Genomic DNA, 26,626 nt, shown 5'->3' with positions numbered 1-26,626 from the left:
AAACTACTGTGAAACAAAAGTATACATAAGCATTGTTTTTACATAGTTTATTGGTAGATGCTGGAAATGTAGCAGTTACCATTTTTTCCAGTTGTTGAGCTGTAGGCTGTGGTCATCTTGTACTGAACTCTCTTTTCTGGTTAAAATGCAGTTTGTGTTTTTATTTTTCTCAGCCTGGGCCATGAAAGCACTGTGTTTCATAGACAGGATATTGATAACCGAGTGAGCTTTTTAATCACGATGGCTTTATTTGAAAGCTAGCTGTGGAACAACGATACAAAATAACTTTAAATGTATAAAGGAGGTCTCTCTGTTTTTTAACATTAAAAGACAAAATCCTATACAAATGCTAAATTATTGTTTTGTTAGTTTAAAAAGTATAGTTTTGACAATTAAATCTTAGTCATTTTATAATCTTGCACATTTCATAATTGCCAGCTAGCCTGCCACCTGCTCTCTTCTGCCTTGAATCTTCCCACATCTGTGCTGCTTTGAAATCTGAGTATGCTTTTTCTTTAGTAGCAAATAACATGATGCTTGTTCTAATCAGACGTCATATGACGGATTACCTGAATACAGTTTCCAGGCTTTTAAAAAATGTTAATTCCTTAAGCAAGCAGCTTGTATCTTAGCAGGATTAAGGTGCTGTGTAAACTAGATGTTTTAATAAATTGGTCTTCAAGGGGAAGGGTTATTCTGTTTTAGCGTGCTACCTGAGGTCATCTAGTTTTGAAATAACTTAATTTTCTTTTTCTAATCAGTGAAACAAATATGGTATCTGAAAAGCGTGTCTGTATTCTAAATCTTTTTTGTTCCTGGGACAGGTACAGGTAAGGAGCTAGCAGTCTGAGATTTCCTCGTGGTGTCCTGCTGGTGTGCCTCCACCCTGACCACAGGGGTTGCTGTAGGTCGAGAAAGCAAATCACTCTGTGTGCCCATAGAATGTAAGGCTCTATATTGAGACTGCCAGCAACCATACCTGTTAGTGTCAGTTGTGAAGCTATTCACTAGGAGCTAGTCTAAGCTCATAATACATTTTAACCTGAGCTCCAAACTCTCATCAAATGGTGATGACTTTGAGTCACTATTGATCTGGGCCATATTGAATTTAGTAACCCTGAGGTTAAAATCTCAGTATTCTATTACGAAACTCTTAAGCAATGTAGTGTCACTGAAAAGATACTTAATTTAAAAAACAAACAAACAAACAAAAAAACAAACAAAAAAACAAAAAAACAAAAAAACAAAAACAACAAAAAAAAAACACCAAAAAAACCCAACCTGCACTAGAGTGGTACTGAAAGTGTTAAGTCAGAAGACTCCAGGCTTCCCCCTGGTTTATTATGCTTTGTGTCACTGCAAGTGCTGCAGACTCAGCCTGGGTAGAATATTGGGTTTTACATTTTAAAATAACTCTACAGTTTACATCCTACAGGTAACTCCTACAGTTATCATATTTACGTTAGAGTTATTAGTATTGATGAAAAAGCTACTTTTGTCCTACACACATACTTTTTAAGATAGATGTTTAAGTCTACCTATATAATATACTTGGGCTCCTGCCTGATGTCGGTGAATGATAACAGTTGGAAAAGTGTGGAGAAGGCGCCCATTTGGTACGTACTGTGTTTGTGAAGTAGGGCGCAGGACTTGATTTGCCAAAACAATAGACAGGCACCTTGGTTGTTCTAAAATGTTTGTGTAATTTTTGTTGTCCCATACGTACATATTAGTGATTCTATTCCTCTTTCTCTTTGCTAGCCACCAGCTCAGCCTAATGAACAAAAGAAAACTAGAAAAAGTTAATTTTTCAAACATCATACTTAACAGCCAATGTTTTTGTTGTTTTTATGGCTAATCTTATGGTTCTTTATGTGACTTGAACCAGAGCAGTCTATTTCTAGCAAAGTACTGTATTTAGTGTATTTCTAGCCAACTGGTGTATTTTTTGCTTAGAAACAATAAATTTATGTACTCTTTGAATCATCTTTCCTTAAATGCAGAGATTAACCTTCTTTTCAGGCTTCTATCTTAAATATTTAAGCCTCTATGGACTTTACTTTGGACTTGAATAGCTTTAAGGAGAGAATAAATGTGATTTTTAAAAAAAATATTTTTAATTATTGAGTTTTCCTTGGAGAGAATGACCCACATATTTAAATCTAGAATAAGACATCTCTGCTTTTGAGCTGTGAATATCAAATTATTAGGGTCAGAAATCTAATTTCATCTGCAGTATTAAACATGCAATGCTTTTAATCCTCAGCTTTTCTGAAGAAAGAATAGAGTATAGGATGATGATGTTATACTCTTCAACTAGCATCTCAGGTTGGGGTTTTCAGTGTTACGGCAGCTATACATTTGTGTTTACAAATACAATTTGTTCTTTAAAGTAAAGAAAATAAATTCACCTAGCAGTGGATTCAGAGAAAATAGTTGTTATGACTGGGACAAATGCCAGAAGTAGTAAGCACTGAACCAAGAATTATGGAGTTTTGCCTGAAATAGGTCAGGAATATATAAAGACTGTGAATAAACGCTAACTGAACAACTGCTATGTAAGAATGTGGAATTTATGTATTTCCTTTTCTGCCTTTCTCTCTTCAATCTATTAGTTAGGTTGGATAGGTTAACAAAGCATAGGAAACTTTATTTCTTTCTTTATTCTTGTATTTATAGAAAGTAATGATGTGTTTATAGAATATGTAATTCAATAGTATTCCGCTCTCAAACGCGGCATGCTCAGGCTGGCTAGAACTAGTTTGGGTGGAGAGGTGTTGTAATCTATGCAAGCAGGAAAGTCATGCTATGAGCCTTATTCTCCTTAAAGGAGAATATTTAAAAGCATCTAAATGATACGGAAAAGTGATTTGATATGACAGCCAGGGAAAAAGTTCTTTGGAAACAGCATGTTTCACAGCACAACCAAAATTCACTCTAGATTGCAAAGGAGAGAAACAGCCAAAATACATATTTCTCTAAGGACATTTCCTAAAGATAGTAACAATATGTTATATAAACACTTAAAGACTAGTTGAAAAAAATCAGCCATGCATATGCGTTGAATTAAGGCCATACAGTTGACATTTGCCTGATATTTCCTGATCTTGATTGAGTTTTTAAACTTCCTGTCTAATTAAATATAGTAGCATAAGTTCTGGTCTTGTGCAGAGAAGAAGAATAGTACACTGATTTCAACACCATGCTATAGATGCTGTGGTGTCAAATTCTAGCTTTCAGTAGTTTTTCAACTGAACCTGTGTTCCAGAAGAAGTGATTGATGTGATTTGCTGCCATAATTCAGTCTAACTAGTTTTTCCTGTGTGTTTTCCATATATAGTCCTCAGTTTTTTGAGTCTGTCAGTTGAAAACTACCCAAGAGCTCAAGATGATTGTGCGTACTGTTAATCTGTGTGGACAAACACAGGGTTTTTAAATGCAGCTCTGTTTCTGCGCCAGGCAGCACTATAACCTCTGTTTAGACGCCTGCCTGGGTCCAAACTAGGGCTATATAGCTTCTGTTATATTAACTTTTATAACTCAGGTTGGACTTCTCACTTTACCTCAGGTCTCGAGCCCTGTTTCGTTTCTGAGATTGACATGATGGTTGTCCATCACAGAAAGACATGGTAGTTGACATAAGAGAAACGTCTCGTACCTGTGAGGAGAAACAGGAGTTCAATCTTTCCTAGTCAACTGTTGAAAATCTGACTCTTTTTCATTGGGAGTGTCTCTTCTGTTCTGAAGCTGATACCCATTTCACATAAATGTAAAGAAGCAGCTGTGCACTGCATTGGTAAGTATTATTCTTCATTGCACTGGTTTTGTCACAGCCTGGGAGAGATGTAGAAAAACATCTGATGGGAGTGCTCTGATTTAGCTCAGTTGTGGTCAGGGGGTGGTGGAAATCCTGATTTTTCTTGGCAGTTTTCCCTCCCAAAACAAAGTCTAAACTGTCTCAACTACGAATGGAAGAGTAGAGAAGTAGAAGGAAGAGACTGTAGTTGCACAAACCAGGGGTGGAAGCCGGAGTAAGGTGTGAAAGCTGGTTAATCACTGTGGCCTTGCCCCACTTGCTCCTGCCCATCTGACAGAATGGAGAGAGAGCAGTCCAGCGTTGACAATGTACCCTCGGAATTTTGCCAGTAAATGAGAGGCAAGGCTGATAAGTATCCCTGAAATGGGATCTGCAACTTTAGGGATCAGAAAGAATTTGCAGTCTGTGGTGCCAGCTTCTGTAGTGCAATTCCCTGTTGCTTCTTTTAGGTTTTTAACATGAATTTCAAAAGTGCAGACTGTTGCAAAGTGGTTACTTTTCTTGGTATGAAGTTAGCTATCTTTACATTGGAGAGTGAATAAATCTAGCAAATAAATAATAAATCTGCAAATAAATCTAGCTTTAATTGATGAATGTAAATAAATACTGATGTTTCTGTATTGTATTTTGCAGACAAACCAATTAAAATCTGGTTAGATTCAGCATCGTACCTTCTTTCACAATGCACAGTGCTGCTGCTTTCCTTTTCCTCCTGAGGCCATGACTAGAGTGGGGTTTGGTCAAATTTGTTTATAGAAATTGCCCAGAAACTATAATCTAGGGTAAACTCCAGCAACTAAAAAGAAACTGAACAAAGTGAGAGATGTTTGGCTTTTGTTTTCCCGGTGAAGATAAATATGTAAACCTGCCTTGCCAAGGAATGAATTAATACTAGGACAGCATGCAATTGCATTCCATTTAAATTAATAGGAGTTGTGTCCGTATTTGAAGTTAAGTACACTTTGAATTGGGGTGCAAATTATTTGGCCTGAACCATTCTTTATAAAATGCTACTGGATAATATATTACTTACCCAGACCTGCAAAAAAAAGACAGCACTCTTAATGATGGCACAATATGAGAAACGGTACATTGCAGTTGAGATTTCTTTGTCATATTGGTGATGCCCATAATTTCCAAAAGGCAGAATTTCTTAAATACAGTGACTATCCTTGAGATGCAAATTATGAAGGAGTGGAGGTTCTCGCATCATTTGCAAGCACTATGAAAAGTCTGTGTTTTGCTGCAGCCTTCAAACTTTCACAAAGCAAGCATGCATTGATTTGCAAAAGTAGCAGGTTTGATGTGTTTTATAGCATGAGATTTTTTACATAGACCTCTTAGGGAACATCAGCATTCTGACCATCCAAAGTTCTCCTAGTGGTGGTCTCTTTATAATCATGAGATAAACTGTATGCCTGGATTTGTTATTTTGTTAAAACACAGACACAAACATAGAAAACGTAATACTTCAATTTTTACTATTTACTAGGTGATACTTGTAATTCACATTGGAAATATGGATTGGAACAGCTCTATAAAGAATAATGTCAGCAGAGAATCTAGGTAGTAAGTTAGTGGCTTTTAGTGTGTGTGTTTGGTTTTTTTAACTATGCTGGTCTCAACTGGATATCTTCCAGTATCAGCAATGTTTCGCTGCCTTGGGCTTTTTCTTTATAGTCCTTGTTTGGCAGACTTGCCCAGTAATGAGAAAGTGAGCACAAGAGGAATGAGGCTGACATTAATCATACATTTTCAAATGGCCACAAATTATGGGAAGGAAAAGCTGTGTGTATGAGAAAAGTGAAAGCTAACTTTGATTTTTAATTAGTACAGACTTTGTGGTTATATTTGGGAATTTGACAGGCAGATTCCATGTTTATATGTTAAGCAGTTTAGGTAGCATTGCCCTTATTTTGAGTTACACATATACTATTTCATGATGATTCACAATTCTGATATTTGGGGTTCTTTTGGAAGTGCAGTTGCTTGAGGTTGCCATCACAGATCTGTGTTTTATGAATTCATGAAAACTTCTCAGATTCCGCCCCTCTCTCCCCTCCCCCACTCCAATGTTATTACATGACAGCTTGGACTGTTGGCAAACAGGATGGAAAATTTACTTTAGTGTGGGCCATATTAATGACATTTTCCAGGTAGTCCATTTAGGGTCCTAAATGCATATTGTTTCTGATTCTTGCGGGCATATTCTGGTGGAATAGTAAATTTATTTTTTCTTTTCTTTTTTTCCCCTTTCATGGTCAAAATTTACAGCTGCCTTGAGGCATGTCAAAATATCTGTTAGGTTGTAGGCTAAATACCATTCTCTATTTTTGTTCCCTGCCAAAGAGCACTTGTATATTGAAACCAAATATCTAAGTTTTGGTATTCTGCTTAGCAGAATTTTATCATCTTTGGAGATCTTGTCCATTTGAAGAAGGGTGCTGGATTTTTCCTATGGGTTTTAACTTGATGAGCCATACTTAGTATAGAATAAATATTTGAACATCCCTGGTAGAGATAATTGCTCTGTAATTGTGCAGTATGTTTGTGCATTTTTGGGATGCAGCGTCCTTCCTGCATTTGAGTTAAAAATTAAGAGATCAGAATATCCAGGCTGTTTTAGCGAATAACTGATTACTGGCAAAGCAAGACAGCATTGCCAGTGAAATAATTTAGTTGCATTTGATGTGAAAGGAAGGATGTTATTTAGACGTTAACTGCGGTGTTGAAATAATTCTGATGGAGACAGTTGAAACTATATTATGAAGAAAGGCAAGGGACAACAAAAGAAAAACTGATTTTGGATAAGCTATTTAAGGTGAATGAAGGTAGGAGAAACAGGCTGCCAGCAATAGACCAAGGTAAAAAAAAAAAACAAACGAACAAAAAACAACCACAAAAACCTGCCCAACAAATGCAAAAGTTATTGGGAGAGACATCTGATCTTATTATAAAGCGTGCCAGGAAGTAAGACAGAAAAGCTGGATGAAGGACAGAAGAGGACAGCACTGCAGAGCAGGCAGTCAACAGGATTATCAGTGTGGTAGTATCTTGTTCATTATGACACAATCTGTGAGATTGAGGATGGTTTAGTGTATTCAATGATTTTTGCGACCATATGTTAATGTTTTCAAAATACCCATAACATGCCATGTTATACTGAAGTGGATTAAAGAAGAGTATACAGCCCAATGCTGTTAAATATATGACACTTTCTTAGTCTGCTTAGTATTTCATGAGATAACCTTGCAAGGAAAAATACTCCTTACTAATAAAGACTAATCATATGCTTTAATGTATCTGCATGCCTTTGGGCTCATTTTCTCTAGCAAAGATTTTTAATGTATCGAGTAATTACAAAGAAAAATTGCCACCTGCATTCTCTTGAGGACTTACTACCCTATGCATTTATTTACTGAAGTTCATGAAAACTGCAAAATTCTTTTCCTGAAGAATTCGTTGACCTATGTAGTTTAGAAGATGTGCAATTTCATGTTCTTTGTCAAATGGAAATACTTTTTAAACTGCATTAAAAAAATACAGCTAGAGCGGTGTTTTGAGAGAGAGTTAAACGAAAAATATCTATTCCTTTTCTTTGGGAGTTTGTCTCCACATTAATGTATCACAGGCCAAACCTAATTACCTATTCAACCTATAGTTTATTTGATCTGCATGCCTGAGTCTCCTACAATCAAATTTACTGAAGAGCTTCTCACTTTTTTTCTGCATTAAAACATTTGCCTTGAAGCAGCTAACAATTAAAAAATAAATGAGTTAACACTTTCTGCTAAGTGCTACCGTTTAAGTTGTAATACGCAATTAAAAACTACATTTTAATTTCTGTTCAATTACATTGACTTAAATAGTAATTTTAGTGTTATATTTATGACCCATTTAATTGTGACATTTTTCCTCTGCCTTGCGTGATGGAAAGGTAGATTTGATCTTGAGCATGCAGCAAGAAATAACCTTTTTCCCCTCATGGTTTTCTGTAACGACAAACAGGAAAAGACAAAATTATCTGGGCTTCGTGTAAATATGACAGAACAATTTCATTTCAAAAGCCGTAAAAATATGTCACCATTTGAATTGTTTTTCGTGTTTTTTGAAAGCTATCTACTTCATAGGAGAAATATTCAGGTTGCTTTATGGTAACGTAGGTAGGGATTTGACACATTCCTGCATGGATTTGGTCATGTTAACAGCTATAGGTTAAAGAAAGCTCCGTATTAAATCTAGAATCAAAGCCTGGTAGAACCTGAAGTGTGAAAACATTGCTTCTAGAGCAGTGGCCTTTTTCAGGCATGTATTGCTAGAGACAGGTACTTTACTACTTTTGGCTTTAACTCCTTTTTTTTTTTTTTTTTTTTTTTAAAAGAAAATGGCATTTGAGTTGATGCATTGAAAATAACTAGTTAACATATTTTTATGTTAATACTAGAGAGATCTTGCTATGGAACAAGCTTCGTGTTAGAATGGGTTAGGATTTTCTCATCCCCTCTGAACCCAACTCCCTCCAAGTCCTTTTAGCATGCTGGAAATCACTTTTTTGAAGCATTCTCTGACTTCCAGCCTAAACTTCTGGTAAATTAACACCTGAGTGCTCATATCCTACTTCTGTGTTGTGTTAGTCTGTTAGGTTCGTGTAACTGGGTGTAGGGGTGTGAACAGGATCAGAAAACCATTCTAGATTAAACAAAACAAAACCTGGCCTAAAATGCATGTTTGTTTGTTTTATTTTCTAAAGCTGGATCTCTGTGTCCTTATGGACCTTGTTTCATCCATTCGGTAGTATCTTTTGCTTTTTTGATCTCTGAATAACACTGGAAGTTTATAATCACCCCTCTACCAGTAAACCTGGCATCCACTTCCAGTGGATGAGCTTGCAGCTTAGGTATAAATTGAAAGGATCATGAACTTTATTTAGTGCCATCCCATTTGTATTGCCAGATTCATAGAGTTCTTAGATATGCGGATACTTGCCAAGAACCAGAATTTTAAAATACCTTTTTTTTTTCTGGTGTCCAACCCTGATCTTGTAGAACAAGAGATGTTTGTTTCATGAAAATTTATATCTTAGGGCTGGAATGAACCTTAAGAAATCTAGTTGTGTTTCCTTTTGTTAAACAAGTTCAGGTATTGCAATGACCTGTGCCTTAATCAGATGCTGAATATATCTCATTTGGTGAGGAGACAGCAGCTTTGCTACAAGAAAGGTTCTTAGTATCTTTTAATTAGACCACTGCTGGAGAAGTTATCACAGAACAGTCTTTCAATTCTTCTCCCATCCTCATAACTTAGTGTTGTCAATATAGCAGTGTCAGCGTGACTGGTGGGTCCTCTTAAGAAAGTTTTATGGACTTGTAATTTTTATCTGCCATCTCTTTGAACCATTATGATCACAAAAGGGCTTCGGTATTTCAGTGAAGGCAACCAATACATGCTGCCATTATGTGACAAGAACATCTTTAGAATGTAGACATCCATGGAAGATTTTCCTTTTATATAAGCTAGTCAAAAAAAAGAAAAAATGTGAGTAAGTTTTTCAGAAGTGCCTAAATCACTGAGAGAGTAGTTTTTGACTAGAAATCAATAACTTTTACCTAAAATTATCATTGGTTAGTGTAGGAAATCCAACTAATTTGTTTGGTTATACCCAATAGATAACAAGAGGTTTTTTTATTTCTTTCTTGTGGAGGTAGTTTTGCAGACTAGTGTATTGCTAGCAGAGTTTTACTTTAAATCTGGTATTTGTGCTGTTGTAACCAATAACAGCAATTGTAGATGCTGGTAATCTACTCCTTTTGTTTTGACGGGAGATAACCAAAGAATTCTTCCCCAAAACTTCTTTTAGATACAAACCAGGATGTTGTAATTTATTACTTGATAATTCTTTGGTGGGTTTTCTGTGGCTGCCAGCTGTGCACCCAGCCACACTCTCCCTCCCTCTCTTTCCAGATGATGTAGCTTTAACCAGCTTTAACTTTATGATCATTCATATCAATGACTAATCATTAACAAGTCATTATTTTAGGGCAATTTCAGCTCTATGGACAAGAAAATATTTTTATTAACGTAATCTAGAGATTTTTGAGGTGTTCTTGTTCTGCAAAACCTGAAAATTACTGCTCAGCATTGCTTCCCCTACAGATTCTTTATGAAGACCCAGAACACTTTCAAAGAAAGTATTAAAAACTGTTCTTGCCTCTGAATTCTCAAAATAGGAATAAATAATGAGTAGGAAAGGGAAGGAAAGATCAGCTCTGAACAGCTTTTTGTAATTTGGGGATTTACATGAAATAAGGTGGAAAATAGGCATAAAGAAAATCTGTATAAATTACTCAAGGGTTGGAAATTATATCTACTGGTACTTGGAAAGTGACCTTTTAACTTAGCAGGTGCTGTCATCGGAGAAAATACTTGTTATTAAAGGGCCACTCAGTCCAGGAGGAAGACAGAGAAGGGCCAATGTCTAGAAGTGAAAGCCAAAGACGTTGGGATGAATGTAGTATAATAGCAATCATCTTGTGAGTATATAGCTCACCCAGAGCCTCATTTTTAAGTCACCGTTCGCCACCTTTTCTGTCAGGTGACTGATTACTACTGGTTTTCGAGTATCTGCAACTTTCTGAATATAGTCATAACTTAAAAAAATGGTCTTACTGCTTCATGTAGCTGGTTCTTAACTTGATTTATATTTACTTCTCATTCTCCTCCCCTGCTTTTTGCCTGTCTGTTAGAACACAAATTTTTCAGTCTTAAGGTATGGCTTATTATAAGTCTAGGAATAGCCTGGCAGCACCATATAATCCTGCCAAAATTGGCGGTGGGAGAATCTATTATTCACTCAGGCTTCCTGCTGAGGTTAAGTCAACTATATATATATATGTGTGTGTACATATAGATGCACATACTAGGAATGAGAAAGCTGAATAGTAATCCCTTTTTGACCTGCATTAGCTGTGAAATGTATTTGTAAATAAAGATTTTAATTGTTTTGATGTTTCTGAATAAATGGCAACTGTGGTTTTTTTTTTGTTTTCCCAAAAACATAGGGGAGCTGTTATATCAACATTATACAGTTCCGGACATATTTGCATTTTGGTTTCTAATGTGCTTAAACTCTCAAAGTAAACTTAGATTATTTTTTTATTTTTATTTTTTTGGTGTGTTTAAAAATAATTTGTTGGCATGCAATTAGGATGGGTTAACATACTACTTGAAGTTTAACCAAAAAAGAAGGTCAAAATTGTGAGTAATCAATATGGTGGCCAGTAGAAAAATTTCAAATATACTCATTTTACTGGAATTAAGTTATACTTATCTCAGACTAAAACATGAAAATAGCTGATTAATTGGGAGGAAAAAGCTTCAGAAAGGGAAAGGCTTATGCAAAAGAGCATAAGATTTGCAAGTCAAATGCAAATCCAAAATAAGGTAAGCCCAAGAACAAATTTTTTTTGCTTTTTTCAAAGAAAATAAGTGAAGGACCACTGCCAAGGGTTTTGTTGAAGTACTGGAGTATCAAAACGCAAAGCAGTTTCGAGAAGATGCTTTGGCTAAACGTCCTTTTCACCCATGTTTACTACAAGGGAGTTTAGAGAGTTTTTGATACCGTGTACTGAAGGCAAGTGGGGAAGGAGTGGTTTAGATTGAAGTGTTCATCTAAAGTTGATAAATAAAAAATTGCTTGGAACAATGGTCCTCACCACTAGTTGACCTAAAAAGAACTCTTAATACTAAATCCATTTAATACTCATGTTAATATTTTAGCAATTACTTAAATGAGCCTTGAAATGAGAAATGGAAATAGGATACCAATTTTTGAGCTTCATTGAGGATTCTGGGAAGTACACACTGGTTAGCATGAATTCCATAGTGGATAATTTTTTTAAATTATGAAATGAATGATACTATTAGATGCGCTGATTTTAAAATAATAGTAAAAAGTCAGTGTGAATTTAAAGAAAAGTTATGCCTTATTATTAGAGCTTTACTATGTACTTGGATTTTATAAAGCTTTTGACAGGTTCTGTCAGCAAGACTTCTTATAGGGACAAAGTACTGATAAGATGAAAGAGAAGATCTTTAGGGTAATGCTTACTTAAAGAACAGGAAACATAAATTTTTGTGATTGCAACATGTCACTAGAGGAGTTTCATGTACATCTGCAAGGATCCATGCAGTACTGGGAATGGTGTATAGCGTGGTGAATTGCAAGGGGGGATGCAGAATTATTCAGGGCAGCAGTGATTGAGACGTTGGTGAAATCCCCCTTCCGAAACAAACAAGGTCTAGAAAAATCTCTCCTGAGGAGTCCTGTCTTTTCCTACGGACTCTTCTACTGCAGAAAAATTGTCTTCAACTGTGTGTTCAGAAATCAAAGAAACCACACTGCTTGCTGGTAGTGTCTGGTGCGGTTTTGGGGTTTTTTTTGCTTTCTCCCTCCTCTATTATGTATAGAGCTGTACAGCAGGGCAGAAATATATTGGAGGGAGAAATGCAAAGGCAGCTGGATATGGTGAGAAAATGAATGTGTGTAAAAAGCCTCTTTATAATGTTGCTTGAGAGCAAAAATGGGATGAGGGGAGTGGAAAACTTCATCATTGTTTTTTAACAGTAATGGATTCAACTTCATGCTTAGGAAATGCCTAATCTGGGCTGGGGGCAGCTCTGAGGGAAAGAGTCTCTGTCCTAGAACATTTGCTGCTACGCGTGATGGAAGACCTGATACTGAGACAGGTGAAACTTCATGCTTCTCTACTTAGGTTCTCACTCTTCTCTAAGAGCTGCTGTCTACTTGTGTTATGTATATTGTTTAATATTTTAATGCTTTTAATGCTGAAGGTATTCCTGTGTGAGGAATGCTATAAACAAAAATTATTATGATTAGGTTATTATATTGACAAGCTTATGATATAAGTGAAGATAATTAGTTGTATCTTCATATTTACACGTAGTTACTTTGAAAAATTCTAAAATTAATCTCTAATGTTCTTTTAGACCTATGAAATATATTGTTTAGGATTAAATTATTTATGTTACTGGGACCAAAGGATATGCAACCAAGAGTTCAAAGAAAATTTAAGGATTAAATAATTCAATTAACTGTTTATTTTCTTGGGTGCCTGAGGCCTGAAATGGCAAATGTGTCATCCTATTTGTTTATTAAGTTGTCAGTGGAATTCAGGGACCTTTACAGGTCTGTACATCTGGCATCTCTTTAGGGAAAGCTATCAAAAACTGAAATAAAGAATAGAATTGGTGAGCACCAGGCAAATATGACCTGCGTGGACTCCTGACCATTGCTTCTGTTAGGGGAAGTCCTGCCTTAAACCCTCTGGACTTCTTTGAAGGATTAACGAATATGCAGAGAGAAGGTGATCTGATTGATAAAGTCCGCTTGATTTTCCAGAAGGGTTTAACAAGGCTTGTAGGCTTTTAAGGAAAGGAAGCAGTCATGCGATAAGAGGAAGGATATTTTCCCAGATAAATAATTAGTTAAAAGATGGGAAATGGAGGGTAGAAATAAATAGCTCTTTGAGAAGAGCGAGGTTAGCAGTGGAGTTTGGCTGGGTTTCTGCTAGGAATTGTGTTTTTCAGTGTATTCGTGTAGTACAGTGACCATGATAACATGGTAAAAAGGTGAGCTTTGAGGTGAGAGAACTATTCAATGATAGCATTATTTGGCATAATGAAGAAGAGAACAAACACTGAAGAATATGGAGTGTTCTTACGAGCTTCATTGGGCAATAAAATGGCAGAAAAACTTCCCAGCATGTAAATATGAAGTGATGCAAATGTTGATATAGTGGGTGACTCTCCTAATTTCATGCACAAGATTATGAGGTCTGAGATAGCCGTGGACGTTGAGGAGTGAGATCTTAGGAGTTACCAGTGCTAGCTTTATTGAAAACATCAGCTCAGAATCATTCAAAAAACCAGTGCAAATGTTAGAAATTGTTAAGAAAGGAATAGAGAGCAAAACAGAAGAATCCTTATTGCACCATATAAACTTACGATTAATCCTGCTGTGTGCAGTTTGGTGCTTCATTGCAAAGGTGTTGGCTATAATGGGATTGCAGGTGGTTTAGAAAAGGACATCATGGACAGTTTTATGCATAAAATGGCTTTTACCTGAGAAACCACCTGACTAGACTAGGACTCGTTAGCCAGGAAGAGACAATTTATGAGGGTATACTATAGAGGGATATTTTGAACAAAGTTGTAAGCGACATGGAAGTCAGTAGTTGTAGCCTATTTGATGGTTTGTCACTCAAAGCAAGAGCTGGGTGTCAGCAAAGCCAGCAGGAGCCAGGTTTAAAACGGACAAAATAAGGTGGTGTAACAGGTAGCAGATGTGTGCAACTCGTCAGGAAGATGATGTTGCAAATCCAGAAAGTTCACATAGTTTCAGGGGAGACTGGTAAAAACATCGAGAGATTCATTGTGGATTACTAAATAGGTAAAATATACGAGCCTAGAGAAACTCCTTGAGCTGAAAATAATTGGAGTTAGGGGAAATATTAGGGGAAATATAGGTAATCTGTACGTTTGCCTTCCTCTTACTCCTAGTATCTGCAGATGGCCCCTGTTTTTTCACAGCAGAGTGGGACTGAAAGGATCGATGATGATTATGGTCCTTCTTGTTATCACAAAGGATGTGGCAAAGTTTTCTGCAGCTGCAGTCCCGGAGCACAAATGATGAGCTTTCTGGCCTACCTTGACCATTGGTCTGAAACAATGTAGCAGCCGGTACGGTTTTGTTGTCTCAATTAATAAAAATTGTACTGTTGGAAATGGGATTTGAAGGAGCAAAGGGTTAAGTGAACTTGTTGTGCCTTTGAATCTGAGTTCAGATCGTTAATGCCCTTTAGCAGATCTTTAGAGCTTCACAAGAGATCTTTAGTACTGTAGCAGATCCTTAATGTTCAGCCACAGCTGGATCCCAATGCCCGGTGTGTGTTGGACTTGATAAAACAAGACTGACTTCAGACATCCTGTAGGTAAAGCCAGAAATTGTAGGAATATGGAATAGTAATGTAAGAAAAATTAGACATTATGGGCAAGAAGTTAGATCAGGAATAATTTTACATTCTGATCTTAAAGTTACTGGGTAGAAACACCACGTGCTCATAGGTTAAATGTATCCTGAATTGCAAAACCCTCTGGGATTTTACTGAGACCCCTGTTCTACAAAGGTTTTCACAGGTATTTTTAAATAGATGCTACCTGATGGTTCATTTGCAAGAACATGGACTAGACGTGCTCAGATCAGTGAATCAACACAATTCAATGAAGCATAGCACAAAGTCCTAGCCAGATTAAAACCATTATCCAAACTTCCGTACAACAGTGATTTTAATTGAATCTACAGTATATTGATGACAGGAAGAAACTGTCTAAGGCTAAATTTTGATCTAAAAATATCAAATTATCTCATATTGTCAAGTCAATATAAATAACTTTTAAAGTTTCTTTATAAACTCTCAAATACTAGTCACTTCCAAATTTTATCAGTAAAAGGTTATATAATTTTATACTTGTTAATGTTAACAGGTCTAAACAAGTCAGACTGTTTTCTTGAACAGAAATGTTTTATTGTCTAAAAATTTGCTTTTAATGTAATTGAAAATAGAGTTGCTCATATTTAAAAAAATCCTAATAGTGTAAAACTGTCATGCTGATAGAGGTGGTATGGAATTGCGAAGTGCAGATACACATGTAAGAGTGATGATAAACAATAAATCACATCATATTTCTTTTCTATAGAAGGTGCGTAGTAGTTTGGGTGAACTAGTTCTTCAATATTGCCAGCTGTGTATGGTAAACCATGTTAAAGGATTATTATTTATGGGAATGCTGTGAATTTTTCATATCTACACTTACAGTTTATTTTCTTTTTAAAGACTGCAGACCATAACTCTGTACTTTTAATTTTGTATTCAGTACGGGGAGTTAATCCCAGAACGGGGCTTTTTTGATGCAAAATCTGAATGCTTATGTAGTAACAACAGCTGTCCCCTCTCCATGTGGTGTCTTCCATTGCTTTACTGTAGAGATGAATTTTGGCCCAGTGTTTCGGTAATATTGGACACACATGGTTTTAGGTGACAAAGCAGTGTGTTTATGCATTCGTTTGACTCTCGCAGTTACAGTTGGCTACAGATTAGAACAGGGAGAATACATTCACACCATGACCACCCTCATAGCTGCATGTAGTAGTTGGATCACAGTAGGTGCTGTTGCATCTAAAGACACAATTAACTGTTGCTGAGGAATTGCAAATTCACAAAAGCTCTTTACAGCTTCAGCGGTTGAGAGTGGATTTTCTGAAAGCTTTTTCAAAGATTTTCCAAATTTGTAAGTGTGTTAGATCTTCACATTCTAAAATTTACTGTCAGCTTGAAATAAGATTAACAAGTTGATATTTTAATATAGCTAATTAATTCTTGTGCTGTGAATTAACTATATAATTAGCTACAGATCTACAGAATGATTATAGCTTTGTCTGTTACTTAGGAAGATAACCTCAGGACTTCTGTAATATTTACAAATGGTTAGTAAAGTTTTGAGCACATAGGAAAAGCAAAGGTTACCAAAAAAGTCTGAAAATAAAATTTAACCAGAAAGCTTCTGATGTGTGTACATCACTGAAAGGATCATCTTGATTTCCATGTGTAATTGCTTAGATATGCTTTGGATATGGTATGACAGAATAGCTTCAAAAAAAAAAACCCAACCAAAAAAACGCCACCAAAACAACAAACACACACCCCAAAAAAAACCTACGAAACACCACCACCACCCACCCACACAGCAAAAAAAAACCCCACAAAGTTCTAATACAAATTAAATAGAAAATTACAGTATACTGCATATTAAGGTTAATTTTGAGATATGAAATTTGACAGATTTTTGAACCAATGTCTTTTAACCAAATATCTTAGAAGAATTCATTACTTAAATTAGTGATGAATATTTTTAAAGTAGAATATTAAGTACCCCAAATCTTTCCTTCTAAAAATCTCTGAGAAATATTTTAGTATGAAATATATCTATGGAGTGTAGTAGAATAAATAATTATGTGGAGTGTAATAACTTAATACAATAAAAGTAATTAGGTTATTGTGCAACGTGGAGATTTTCTATGCATTTATTATTTCTTCTGTAGGCCAGAGTGTAATTGTACGATAATGCATGTAATATATGTGTGAGTTCTCTCACATACACATGTTATTTAAGCATCTTGCATTTGAGTCATCATAGATAATTCATCTTATACTTGTATTAAAAACTATCCGAATATGAATGTCTGAGGCTTTCAGCATTGAATAAAGGACTACATGGATCCAAACTAGGACGATTGATGAAATCCTTGCTACTATTGGCTATTATTTACTGTCTTTTAAGTGGCAGGTTGTATTTATGCCAATTTATCTGCTTCAGGGAACACTCTTGATAGCAGAACAAAGTGAATAAAAGTAGTTTGCTTTGCAAATGAATGCAAATGGTGGTGCCTTTCGGGAAGCCCTTTAACAGGAGCAATGCACTTTGATTATGAGTGAAGCTGCCATTTGGACATGGTGAAAAGAGCACGCTTGAACCATTGATTGGGGGAGACAGTAAAAAGTCAGGCAGGGCCCCGTTAAGCTGGCGGTGCGGCAGGCGGATGTCAGTGTGGTTAGAGCACAGTGGGAGAATGACAGGCAGGATTAGTGTCAGGGAGAAGCTTTGCTGTAGTTGTGGAGATGGTCCCTGGGGTCACTCACCTCTGACTGTTGTTCTGTGCTGATGGCTCTGTAATGCAAACTGCTTGATATGTGCCCCTTCATTATCGGAAATGGTGATTAGAAGAGGTATGTCATAAAGAATTCCTTAAAAATAAGTAAAACGGCAAAGTGCTGATGGTAACAAAGATTTGGCTCTGCAGCCCTTGCCAAAGATGCTGCCAACGTCAAAGACTGTTACTGCATCTTGCCTTCCAAGGCAAGCAAGATTTCATGTCTTCAACTGCTTTAATTGCGTGTTCCTTGCTTTGGTCGCTTTTATTTGGCCGTTATGAAGACAGTTATTTTTAACAGATTGTCTTACGTAGTTAGAGCAAAACATTTTTATAGCTTTTGGTTATTGGGTGGTAGAAGCATCCGGTTTGGTTTTGTGGCATAACAGTGTTTTGTGGGGGGAAGGGTGTTCTTTAATAACCTTAACGGTATATTAGAATCAACAGATTTCATTCCTGAGTCATGCCAGAATGCTAAAACGTAGGTTGATTACAGTAACAAAAAGCCAAAATGACTGTTCTGTTTTTTTTTAGGGCCTTTTAAAAATTGTAAAAAATATAAAAATGAGGATATTTTCTTTGTCTTTGCTGAAAAAAATCTTACACGTGCAATTAAATAAATGTCTGAAATTTTGTATCTTAAACTGTGATTTAATCTTTAAATATTGTTGCTTTTTATCTTTACTGCATTTTACAGCATTATGTATATTGTATACAAGTTGATCGAAATTAAATGTGTCAGTGTATGTAATATACAAAATGCATTTTTTGAGTGTTAAGAATTTTTAATATCTTGCTATTGTGGTGGTTTTATGCGTTTTCAGCAACAGCGCAGGGAGATGGTACGTGGATACTTGAAACTATTACGTTTTTAACACGATTTGATTAATTCGTTTGAAGATTTTTTTTTTTTTCCAGTATATTACCTCACAAAAATATGTCCAATATCCCAGTGTAATGAATGTTTTACAAATGTTTTACAGGCACCTGAATGGACAGAGGAGGACCTCAGCCAGCTGACAAGAAGTATGGTTAAGTTCCCAGGGGGGACCCCAGGTCGATGGGAAAAGATTGCTCACGAATTGGGTCGATCAGTGGCAGATGTGAGTTCACTCAGATTTGCATTGTATAGAGAGTGACAAACCAGAACAAGACAGGCAGTGTAGGAGGCAGGCGTATATGGGGGCCGACATTGTCTTTTGAGAGAGGCTACAATCCTTTTAGGACCTGGAAGTGAACCATTAACTAACTATGCAAGAAGCAGATGTCAGCTACTCTCTCCCTCCGCAATTAACAGCTGTAACTGATCAGCTGGATGGGGGATTCTGGTGCTTGAAGACTCGAGCTACTGTAACCCAATAACAGAAAAAACAACGCACTTTGAGTTTTGAAGCAACCTGCTTTCACGGCAAGCAAATGTTTGTGTGACTTGGTTAAAGATTACATTTCTGTTTCAAGACAGTCCTTAAAAAATGTAGATGAGCTAATGGTGTTTAGACAGGTGGTTTCCATTAATTAAACTGAAATATCTTTGCAAACTTTAAAACGAGTTATACATATGATACTGTTTCAGTCCCTTTTTCTGGATTATAGCATGGTTAGTAATGACACTGTGTAAAATGATTAATATCCTTGTTAATTCATATTTTATAGTATTATACCAGATATCAAAGAAAGCTTGTACTTACGGTTTTTAAGTGTTATGATCTTAAAACCCTTAGGGGCTCGGCTGTAAAAGACTTTTCGTTTTCAAGCAATAGATCACTAGAACATGATGTAGTGTCTGCTGAGGACCATTTGAAAGCCTTTTCAGCTGACCCTATTTTATAGGCTCTGGAGGGGTTAATGAGAATAATGTTTAAATCTGTTGGTGTACATTTTGAGATTAGACGGTCTTTCTTTATTATATTTCAGGAATTATATTAAATAATGAGAAACAAAGCCTCTGGCTAGAGTGAAATGTGACCCATTATTGCCTTCTGGATAATTTGCGTACTTAAGTGGGTTTTTCCCTGTTGATACAGTCACAGAAAGATACTTTCAGAAGATATTTTTAAAGATTTAATGCATCTATACAGTTCTGTTACTCACATATGCTAGAAAATAAGCCATTTGCATTCTTATCATTTTAGAACAACACAGTATTTGCAAGTGGATGTAAGCAAGAAGTTACTAACCTGCTATGCAAATGAAATTGTCGTCTTTTGTTTATTCTGTTTAGTGTTGGTTGTCATACTCCTGAAGTATTCATACTACTGGAGTGACTGTATTAAAAAGATGCTACATTTTACTAAGCAGATATCAATAGCAAAAATATTTCACATGGCTTGGTAGTATGCAGCGTGCATGGGAAAGATCTTTGAGATTGCTTTGGAAAAAATGATTAATTTGCTTGTTACTGATAATACGAACGTGTGGAATGCTTCCACATGTACCCATCACAAAACTAACTAACAAAAGGCAATCTTAACATTGCCTTTTGCATCCATTCTCTGCTTTATTCCTTGAAGCAGGTGTAAAAACATTCTTTATTAAGAATCCTTTGCATAACATATTTGGCCACTGTACTTGCACATGCCCAGTACTGGAAGGAAAAAACAAAGCTTGTTTGCTTCTTCCTTTAGGCAAGCAGTCTTGAGCATCATAGTCTTCAGTGAATCGAACAGAGAAATGAAAGAAAGATGTGTGTTCTAAGAGCTGTCACTTTCTTGTATGAAAAAAAGGAATTTTCAAGGGTGTTTATGTGCAAAGAAAGGTCTAAGTGTAATCCTTTTTACTTCCAGTGACCTCCAACTATATGGTTAATGTAAGTCTTCTCCACACAAGTTTTTACTTCTCTAAAAATTTCCCACTGCTGGTAATGCTAGGGCAGCCTTCCTGACAGACTACTTATTAGCGTTTCTGCTACTTTTATCATTGGATGCCCAGAGTTACAACGATTAGGTTTTAAAAGGAAACACTTAAACAAAAGCTTCCTGGAAACTTCTCTGGATCTCAAACTGGTACTGCGTCAGTATCAGGAATGTTGAAACTGGGAACTACTTCAGATATATCTATTGAGCTGTTGAACAAGATGTATAGCATATCCTTTATATTTGTTGAAGGTGACATAGAATAGCATCTACATTTACAGCAAGGATTCTTATTTTACTTGGGCATCAGCATAGTTGAATAAGAAATGTTACACTAAAGCTGCAGGCAAAACTTCTGGTTTTGTTAAACTTTATGCACAGGAAAAGAGGTGTTTGCATGTGCAGACAGGGTTTGCTGCCCAAACAACTGTTCCCTGCTTCCACTGGGAGGGGTGCAGGGAGACAAGTTTTGGTGTATGAGGTGCTATTTTGAAATAGCTCTTGTAGCAGAGTTTGGGAATCCCTTGTTTACAGCTAATTTAACATAAGTCAGAGATAGTTTGAAGTGTCTATTATCTGGCAAATGCACTAGATCTTAAAAAAAAATATATATTCGAGGGCAAATTTGAATTTGTTTTTCTGACATTTTTGGTGACACAGCAAATACTTCTCAAAAACTTGAGACCACTTTCTGCTTGCTTCTTCTCCTGTAAAGTAGCAAGATCAGTAAGGCTTGGTTTTCCTTTCATGGTTAGAGAACTATAGTAGAAAGGACTGACAAGGTACAGTGTGCTTGTTTCCATGTGACTTTCAGCATTCAAGCCCTTTTTAATAGCTAAATAGGTGTTTCAAAGTAATCCAGTCCAAAATGATCTCTCTGTTGCTTCTCTCAAAGCCTTCTTCCTCAGCAAAAAAAAAGGTTAGAAAAATATTTCAATGCTTTTTGAAGAATAAGCTGCAACCAATCATCTATACCAGAAGAGTATCAGTGAAATTCACTCCCTCTAACCACCCCAAAGAAATTCCATTTTAAATTCTTAAACTTCTTCCTTTTTTTAAAGAAGTGTATTCCTACAACAAACTATATCCATTTCCACTGGCAGTTTTTAAGCAGGATGAAGTGACTTGAGGAGAGTGTTCTTGGCTTTTGTGAACTTCTCAGCTTCATGGTGGTGTTTTAACATAGTTTTGTGGCTTTTGGAGGTTTTTTTTAATGTATTTCTGGATTTTCCTCCTGGCATTATGTTAATGAGTTTTTGAACAGGATGAAGCAAAATTTCTAATGCTTTGAGCTTTATTACTGCTTTTTCACATATAAAGAAGACCCAAAAAATTAGTGTCTCCAGAGAGATTTGTTCAGCTTGGAAAATTCTTCCTTGATTTTGTTAGAACATGACTTTGATACCCCAGAACTTGGTGAGCACATGTAAATCTTACAAAGCCAAGAGGAACTGAAAGTATATTGGGAGATCAGTAGAATTCAGAAAGGTCAGGACAAATTAGAAAAATGAGATGCGAAAAAATAGGGTGAAATGAAAAAGACAAAATATGCAAGGACACAAAACAAGATGGTGATCAGATTCACAAATAAAAGATGCCAAACAGCTGGCTTAGGGGTAGTTTAAAAAGCAGGAGGAAGGTGAAGATAATGAGCTAGATACAAGTTAACAAATAGTAAATTGTTATGAAAAAGGCAAACGTCTTCCTGAGACCATACAAACAGGGGGATGGTAGAACCTGCATCTAGGTCCTTAGTTTGTGTCTGGTTTTCAGTAGTGCACTCAAACATGGGGTTCAATATAAAGGGTTCAGATGAGAATAAAGAGAATAATAGGTCTCTAAAGTGTGACCGATGAGGAAGGATTGTGAAGGAATTCATTTTGTTGAACTGAAAGAAAATATGAACTGAGGATGTAAGTATTCAACTACATAAAAGGAGAGCTGTAAAGGGGAACGTATTGGTTTTATAGGGCAAAAAGTAATTACCTCAAATTTTATCACAGGCTGCAGAGTTAGACATCGAGGGGCAAAGAATTACAATGGAGATGATAAAGCAACGAAATAAGCTGCTGTGGAGCCTCCACATTTGCAGGCCTTTGAGAACAGGTTAGACAAACATCTGGGAGAAACAACATCAATGTAGTGATTCTGCCTGAGGTTAGGTCCTTCTCTTCATATGGTCTGTGATTAGACTAGCAAGTGCAAGCTATCTAGGAGGAAAGGGGGAGGAAACAAAACTGTCCCTACAATTGGAAGCATGTGTGAACTCATTTTAAAAAATGTAAAGTTAAAGCCAGATAGTCACCGTAGTTGGCTAGTAATGACTGCGTATACCTCAGTTTGACTGTTGTTAAATTCAGTAGTTCCTAACAATATGTTCTTACAGATGTTCTTTTCTTTTCTACTAATATTCAGATTGGGTTTTTGTATGCACCTAAGTTTGATAATTGTGTTATTTCCCAAAATACTGCACAACTAAGGATGACTGTAAGGCCCATTGTATGGTTACATCAGCCAGATTCCCCATCCAAACAGGTACATCCACACGATGGGAGATGCAGGCCACTGGGAAAGTGCCAGCCAAAATCCAACAGTAAACAGCTTTGTCCACGCTGTAGTGCCCCTGAGCTCCTTCAGCTCTACTGTTTCTATTTATGCTGCCTCGTGTGGTACCAGCGTAAATACCTTTGCAACATATTCCTATGCTTTTCAGCTCAGAGCTAGGTTAAACTTGCAACCGTGGTGCAGACGTACTGTAAGAAGGCTTATTACTTTGACTTTTGTCATGTTAAATATAGGATATGTTTATCTTGTCTCTATTCAGGAAGACATCTTTTAACAGCCAAGGAATAATCAACCCAAAATAGAGGAGGTTAAGTTGTGCTCGTTTTATCATTATGTTTAATTATTTAAATTGCTAATTGTCATTTTAATATGTGCATATTGGGAATTTAGCAATCTTTTCCCATAAAGATGATTTTCAACTGGCTTAGTATAATGAAGCCTTATTGCTTTCACAACTGAAAGCTTCTATAGCTTTTTAAGTCATTTTTATTGCAATCGGCTGGTGTTATAAATTAGGTTTTCAAGTATTTTGATTATGAAAGGGAAATGGAGTTCAGTTAACTCTAATCAGGGTTCCTGCCTGCTGACCTGGTTACCTGTACCACTGCTCTCTGTCGTCCTCTAAACATCTGTTCTTTGACCCATTTTCCTTGCTGAATTTGTTGCTCCAGGGTTAGTTCTCATTCCTGTCCTCCAATACTTAAGGAAATAATTGACCTTTTACAACAAAATAATAAAAAAAAAAAGTTTGAATTTCCTAAGCACTGTGAACAGCCTATAACATAGTATAAATAATGAATGGAATGGAGTTTCAAGACTACTATTTCTGCAAAAATTACATTGTTTGATTTGACAAATACTAAGCCTTACGAAGATTTATAATGATTGTCAGCTTTTGCTGAATTCAAAAATTGAGAAAAGGCACTTAGATGTGAAATTATAGAAGTATGTTGTACTTGACAATACCTGCACTTATAGATAAAGAGTTAAAAAAAAATATTTGCTGAAAGGCATAAATTAATTTCAGTAACTACAAAGGGCATTCAAATTGTAAAAATAACAGAGGAAGTAAAAGCTGTCTGGCATGCCAAACAGACTTTAATGTGATTATTAGGTACAGGTTTTTTAAATTAAAGGCAAAGAGATCTCAGATTTCATACTTGTGAAGTAATATCATTCACTTGTCTTACAGGATTTAAACTGATTCTGTTTGCTCCTGCAGTCACTAATCTCATGCATTTGTGTTCCAAAACCAGACTGATTGGGATTTGCTGCTTGTATAGAAAAGCCCTAAGGTAGACAGCAAAACAGTAGACAGGTGGATATATTTGAGCAGATATTCTGAATTGTGATGAAACCCAAAAGCATAAGGTTTGGGGGGTGCTTATTTTGTGATAACTCTTGTATGTCCAAGCAACAGTTTCAGCCTTTAAGCCTGACCGAGTGAGTTCATACTCATTGTACTTTATATGCCATTCTAAAATAATTTCTTATTTCTGACAAATGCGAGCTCATTACCTTGCCAGCAAGAAACATCTCTATGAGAAATGAGCCACATGTAAAAGTTCATGAATTTATTAGTTTTATTGCTTCTGGGGATTAAGTGTTTTCCTAAATCTGTTTTACATTTCACTTTGTGTACTATGTCTGTGTTGACTCAGTTACTGTGCGGATATTCTGAAACATTCACCCTTAGCAGCTTGCATATATTTATGTAATCAAGAGTTTTTCCAGTTGCTTATTGAAGTACAAAGACCTAGCTCTGGATCAAGGTCCAAAAGAGGTTATGAATATCTAAAATGGGATTTAGATCAAATGTAGGTCATGTAGATCCCTCAATCTGAGAGTGAAATCTTCAAAACACCTGTCTAATCCCACAGACACACCAGAAGCCCTCTGTTGATACTTGGAGGGGAGCAAAAAGATGCCGCTGTTTACAGTTCCCTCATTGCACAAAGTCGTCTTCTGTGCAGTCCTAGAGTTGCCCCGACAAGTTTTTGCGGAATTGGGCAGCACAATCCATCTTATACCCAAATGCCAAACAGATCGAATTCCTTCTCATAGTGTGTGACCAGTGCATTTTTATTACTTAAAGGGAAAAGTTTTTTACGGAAGGCGGTGGGACACCAAGTTGGAATTCGTATCGATGGCTTGTGGGGCGGTCAAGCCAGTGCTGCTGCAACTTTTCAGGGTGGCTTGAATTAATGTAATGTCCCACAGACATCTTGGTGAGCTGGGTTTGGATTCCACTGCAGAATTCAAATATTCTGACTCTCAGGAAAGGTAATGCATTTTGCATCAGCAATCACGAAATAAGGTGTCCGAGCAGTTGTTGCAATGAGCGTTTGAGCCAGACTCCTCTCCTACAGGAGTGCCGGTGGTATTGAGCTGAAGACTCTCAAACATGGATTTTAACTGACAGAAAAAGAAAGCCTGGTATGAAGTCTCCAGCATCGTGACAATTCCAGTTGCTGAGTTCTTCCTCTTTCTGTATCCTGGAAAAAAAGGAACAATGCTGCTGCTGCTTTAAATTAACTTTTTGGGTACTCGCTGGAGAGAAGCTATTCTTCTACATCTGGTGATATAGGCTAAGTTTGCCTTTTCTGCAGGCCACATCTTAAACTGCCTCGTAATTAAACTCACAGTTGTTTTGGGGATTTCTGTTGAGGTAGTTACCTCTCCTCCATCTGCTGTGGCAAAGTTCAGAATCACACACAGCTTCAAAGTCCATAACCTTAAGAAAACTGTGCTGTTGCTGGCTGCAACTGGTTGGTCTGAGCAAACTCAGTTAAATTCATAACATATTTCTTGATTCTTTCAAGCGTATAAGCATGTTGTCCTTCCAATAGTCATTTGCTCTGTTAGCATTAAATTCAACGTGTAATTTACACAGTGGATAAAGAGTAGTTATGTTACATACTTTTGGGAAAGTCTGTAACAATCTACTAAGCAAACTGTTATAAGCAGTGCCAAAACAAAGGTACACCTTCTGATTTGAAATATTTCATTTCAAGTAAGTTGCAAATTAGGATACTTGCAAAAACGGGAGAATGATTTGTCTTGATGCTTCAGTATTTGAAGTTTCACCAATCTGTTAAAACTTGAAGACAATTTTAGCAGCCCTTTGAGTGTATGTAAGAGAAGGCAGTTTATAAAGCAACAAATTTTCAGCCTGACACATGAAGATAAAGGAATGGGTCGTTATTGTTCTCTGACTTGGGTCAAACAGTTCTTGACACAATTGTTGTTGCTCAGTGCAAAAGGTAGTGTTTTGGTTATAAGGGGAGAACTTCAAATTTGGCAATTTATTCTGTGCTCTTTTGGAAGGTTAGGTTTGCAAAAACCTACTGCTTTGACAAAGCCAGGGAGGCACTAAAATCCTTCTCTGTCTGGCCTTCCTTCATGAGAAAAATGTGATTATAATTCAAATTAGCCTCAAAGATAAAAGCAATTCCTCATTGCTGCCTCAACTACTCACAGGCTGTCTCCACATTTTTTTTTCTCTATAATTCCACAGATCTTGGCATTTTTTCAGGACATCAGTAGATGGAGAGCGTGCAGGAAGGTGACAACTGGGTGAACAGAACGCTGCTACTGGGACAGCAA

At 36.5% G+C, this 26,626-nt stretch overlaps 1 protein-coding gene across 1 annotated transcript in view; it reads left to right on the top strand.

The window, feature by feature from the left end:
- Positions 1-26,626, top strand: part of DNAJC1 (DnaJ heat shock protein family (Hsp40) member C1) — a 109,090-nt gene that overhangs the window by 75,724 nt on the left and 6,740 nt on the right. Inside the window, exon 9 of the mRNA XM_074156966.1 lies at positions 18,587-18,706. Coding sequence (XP_074013067.1) covers positions 18,587-18,706 — 120 coding nt within the window. The remainder of the gene's footprint in view (positions 1-18,586; positions 18,707-26,626) is intronic.

This window comes from Numenius arquata, chromosome 12, assembly GCF_964106895.1.
Source record: "Numenius arquata chromosome 12, bNumArq3.hap1.1, whole genome shotgun sequence".
Taxonomy (NCBI): Eukaryota; Metazoa; Chordata; class Aves; order Charadriiformes; family Scolopacidae; genus Numenius; species Numenius arquata.
This window is presented reverse-complemented; position numbering and strand designations above follow the sequence as displayed.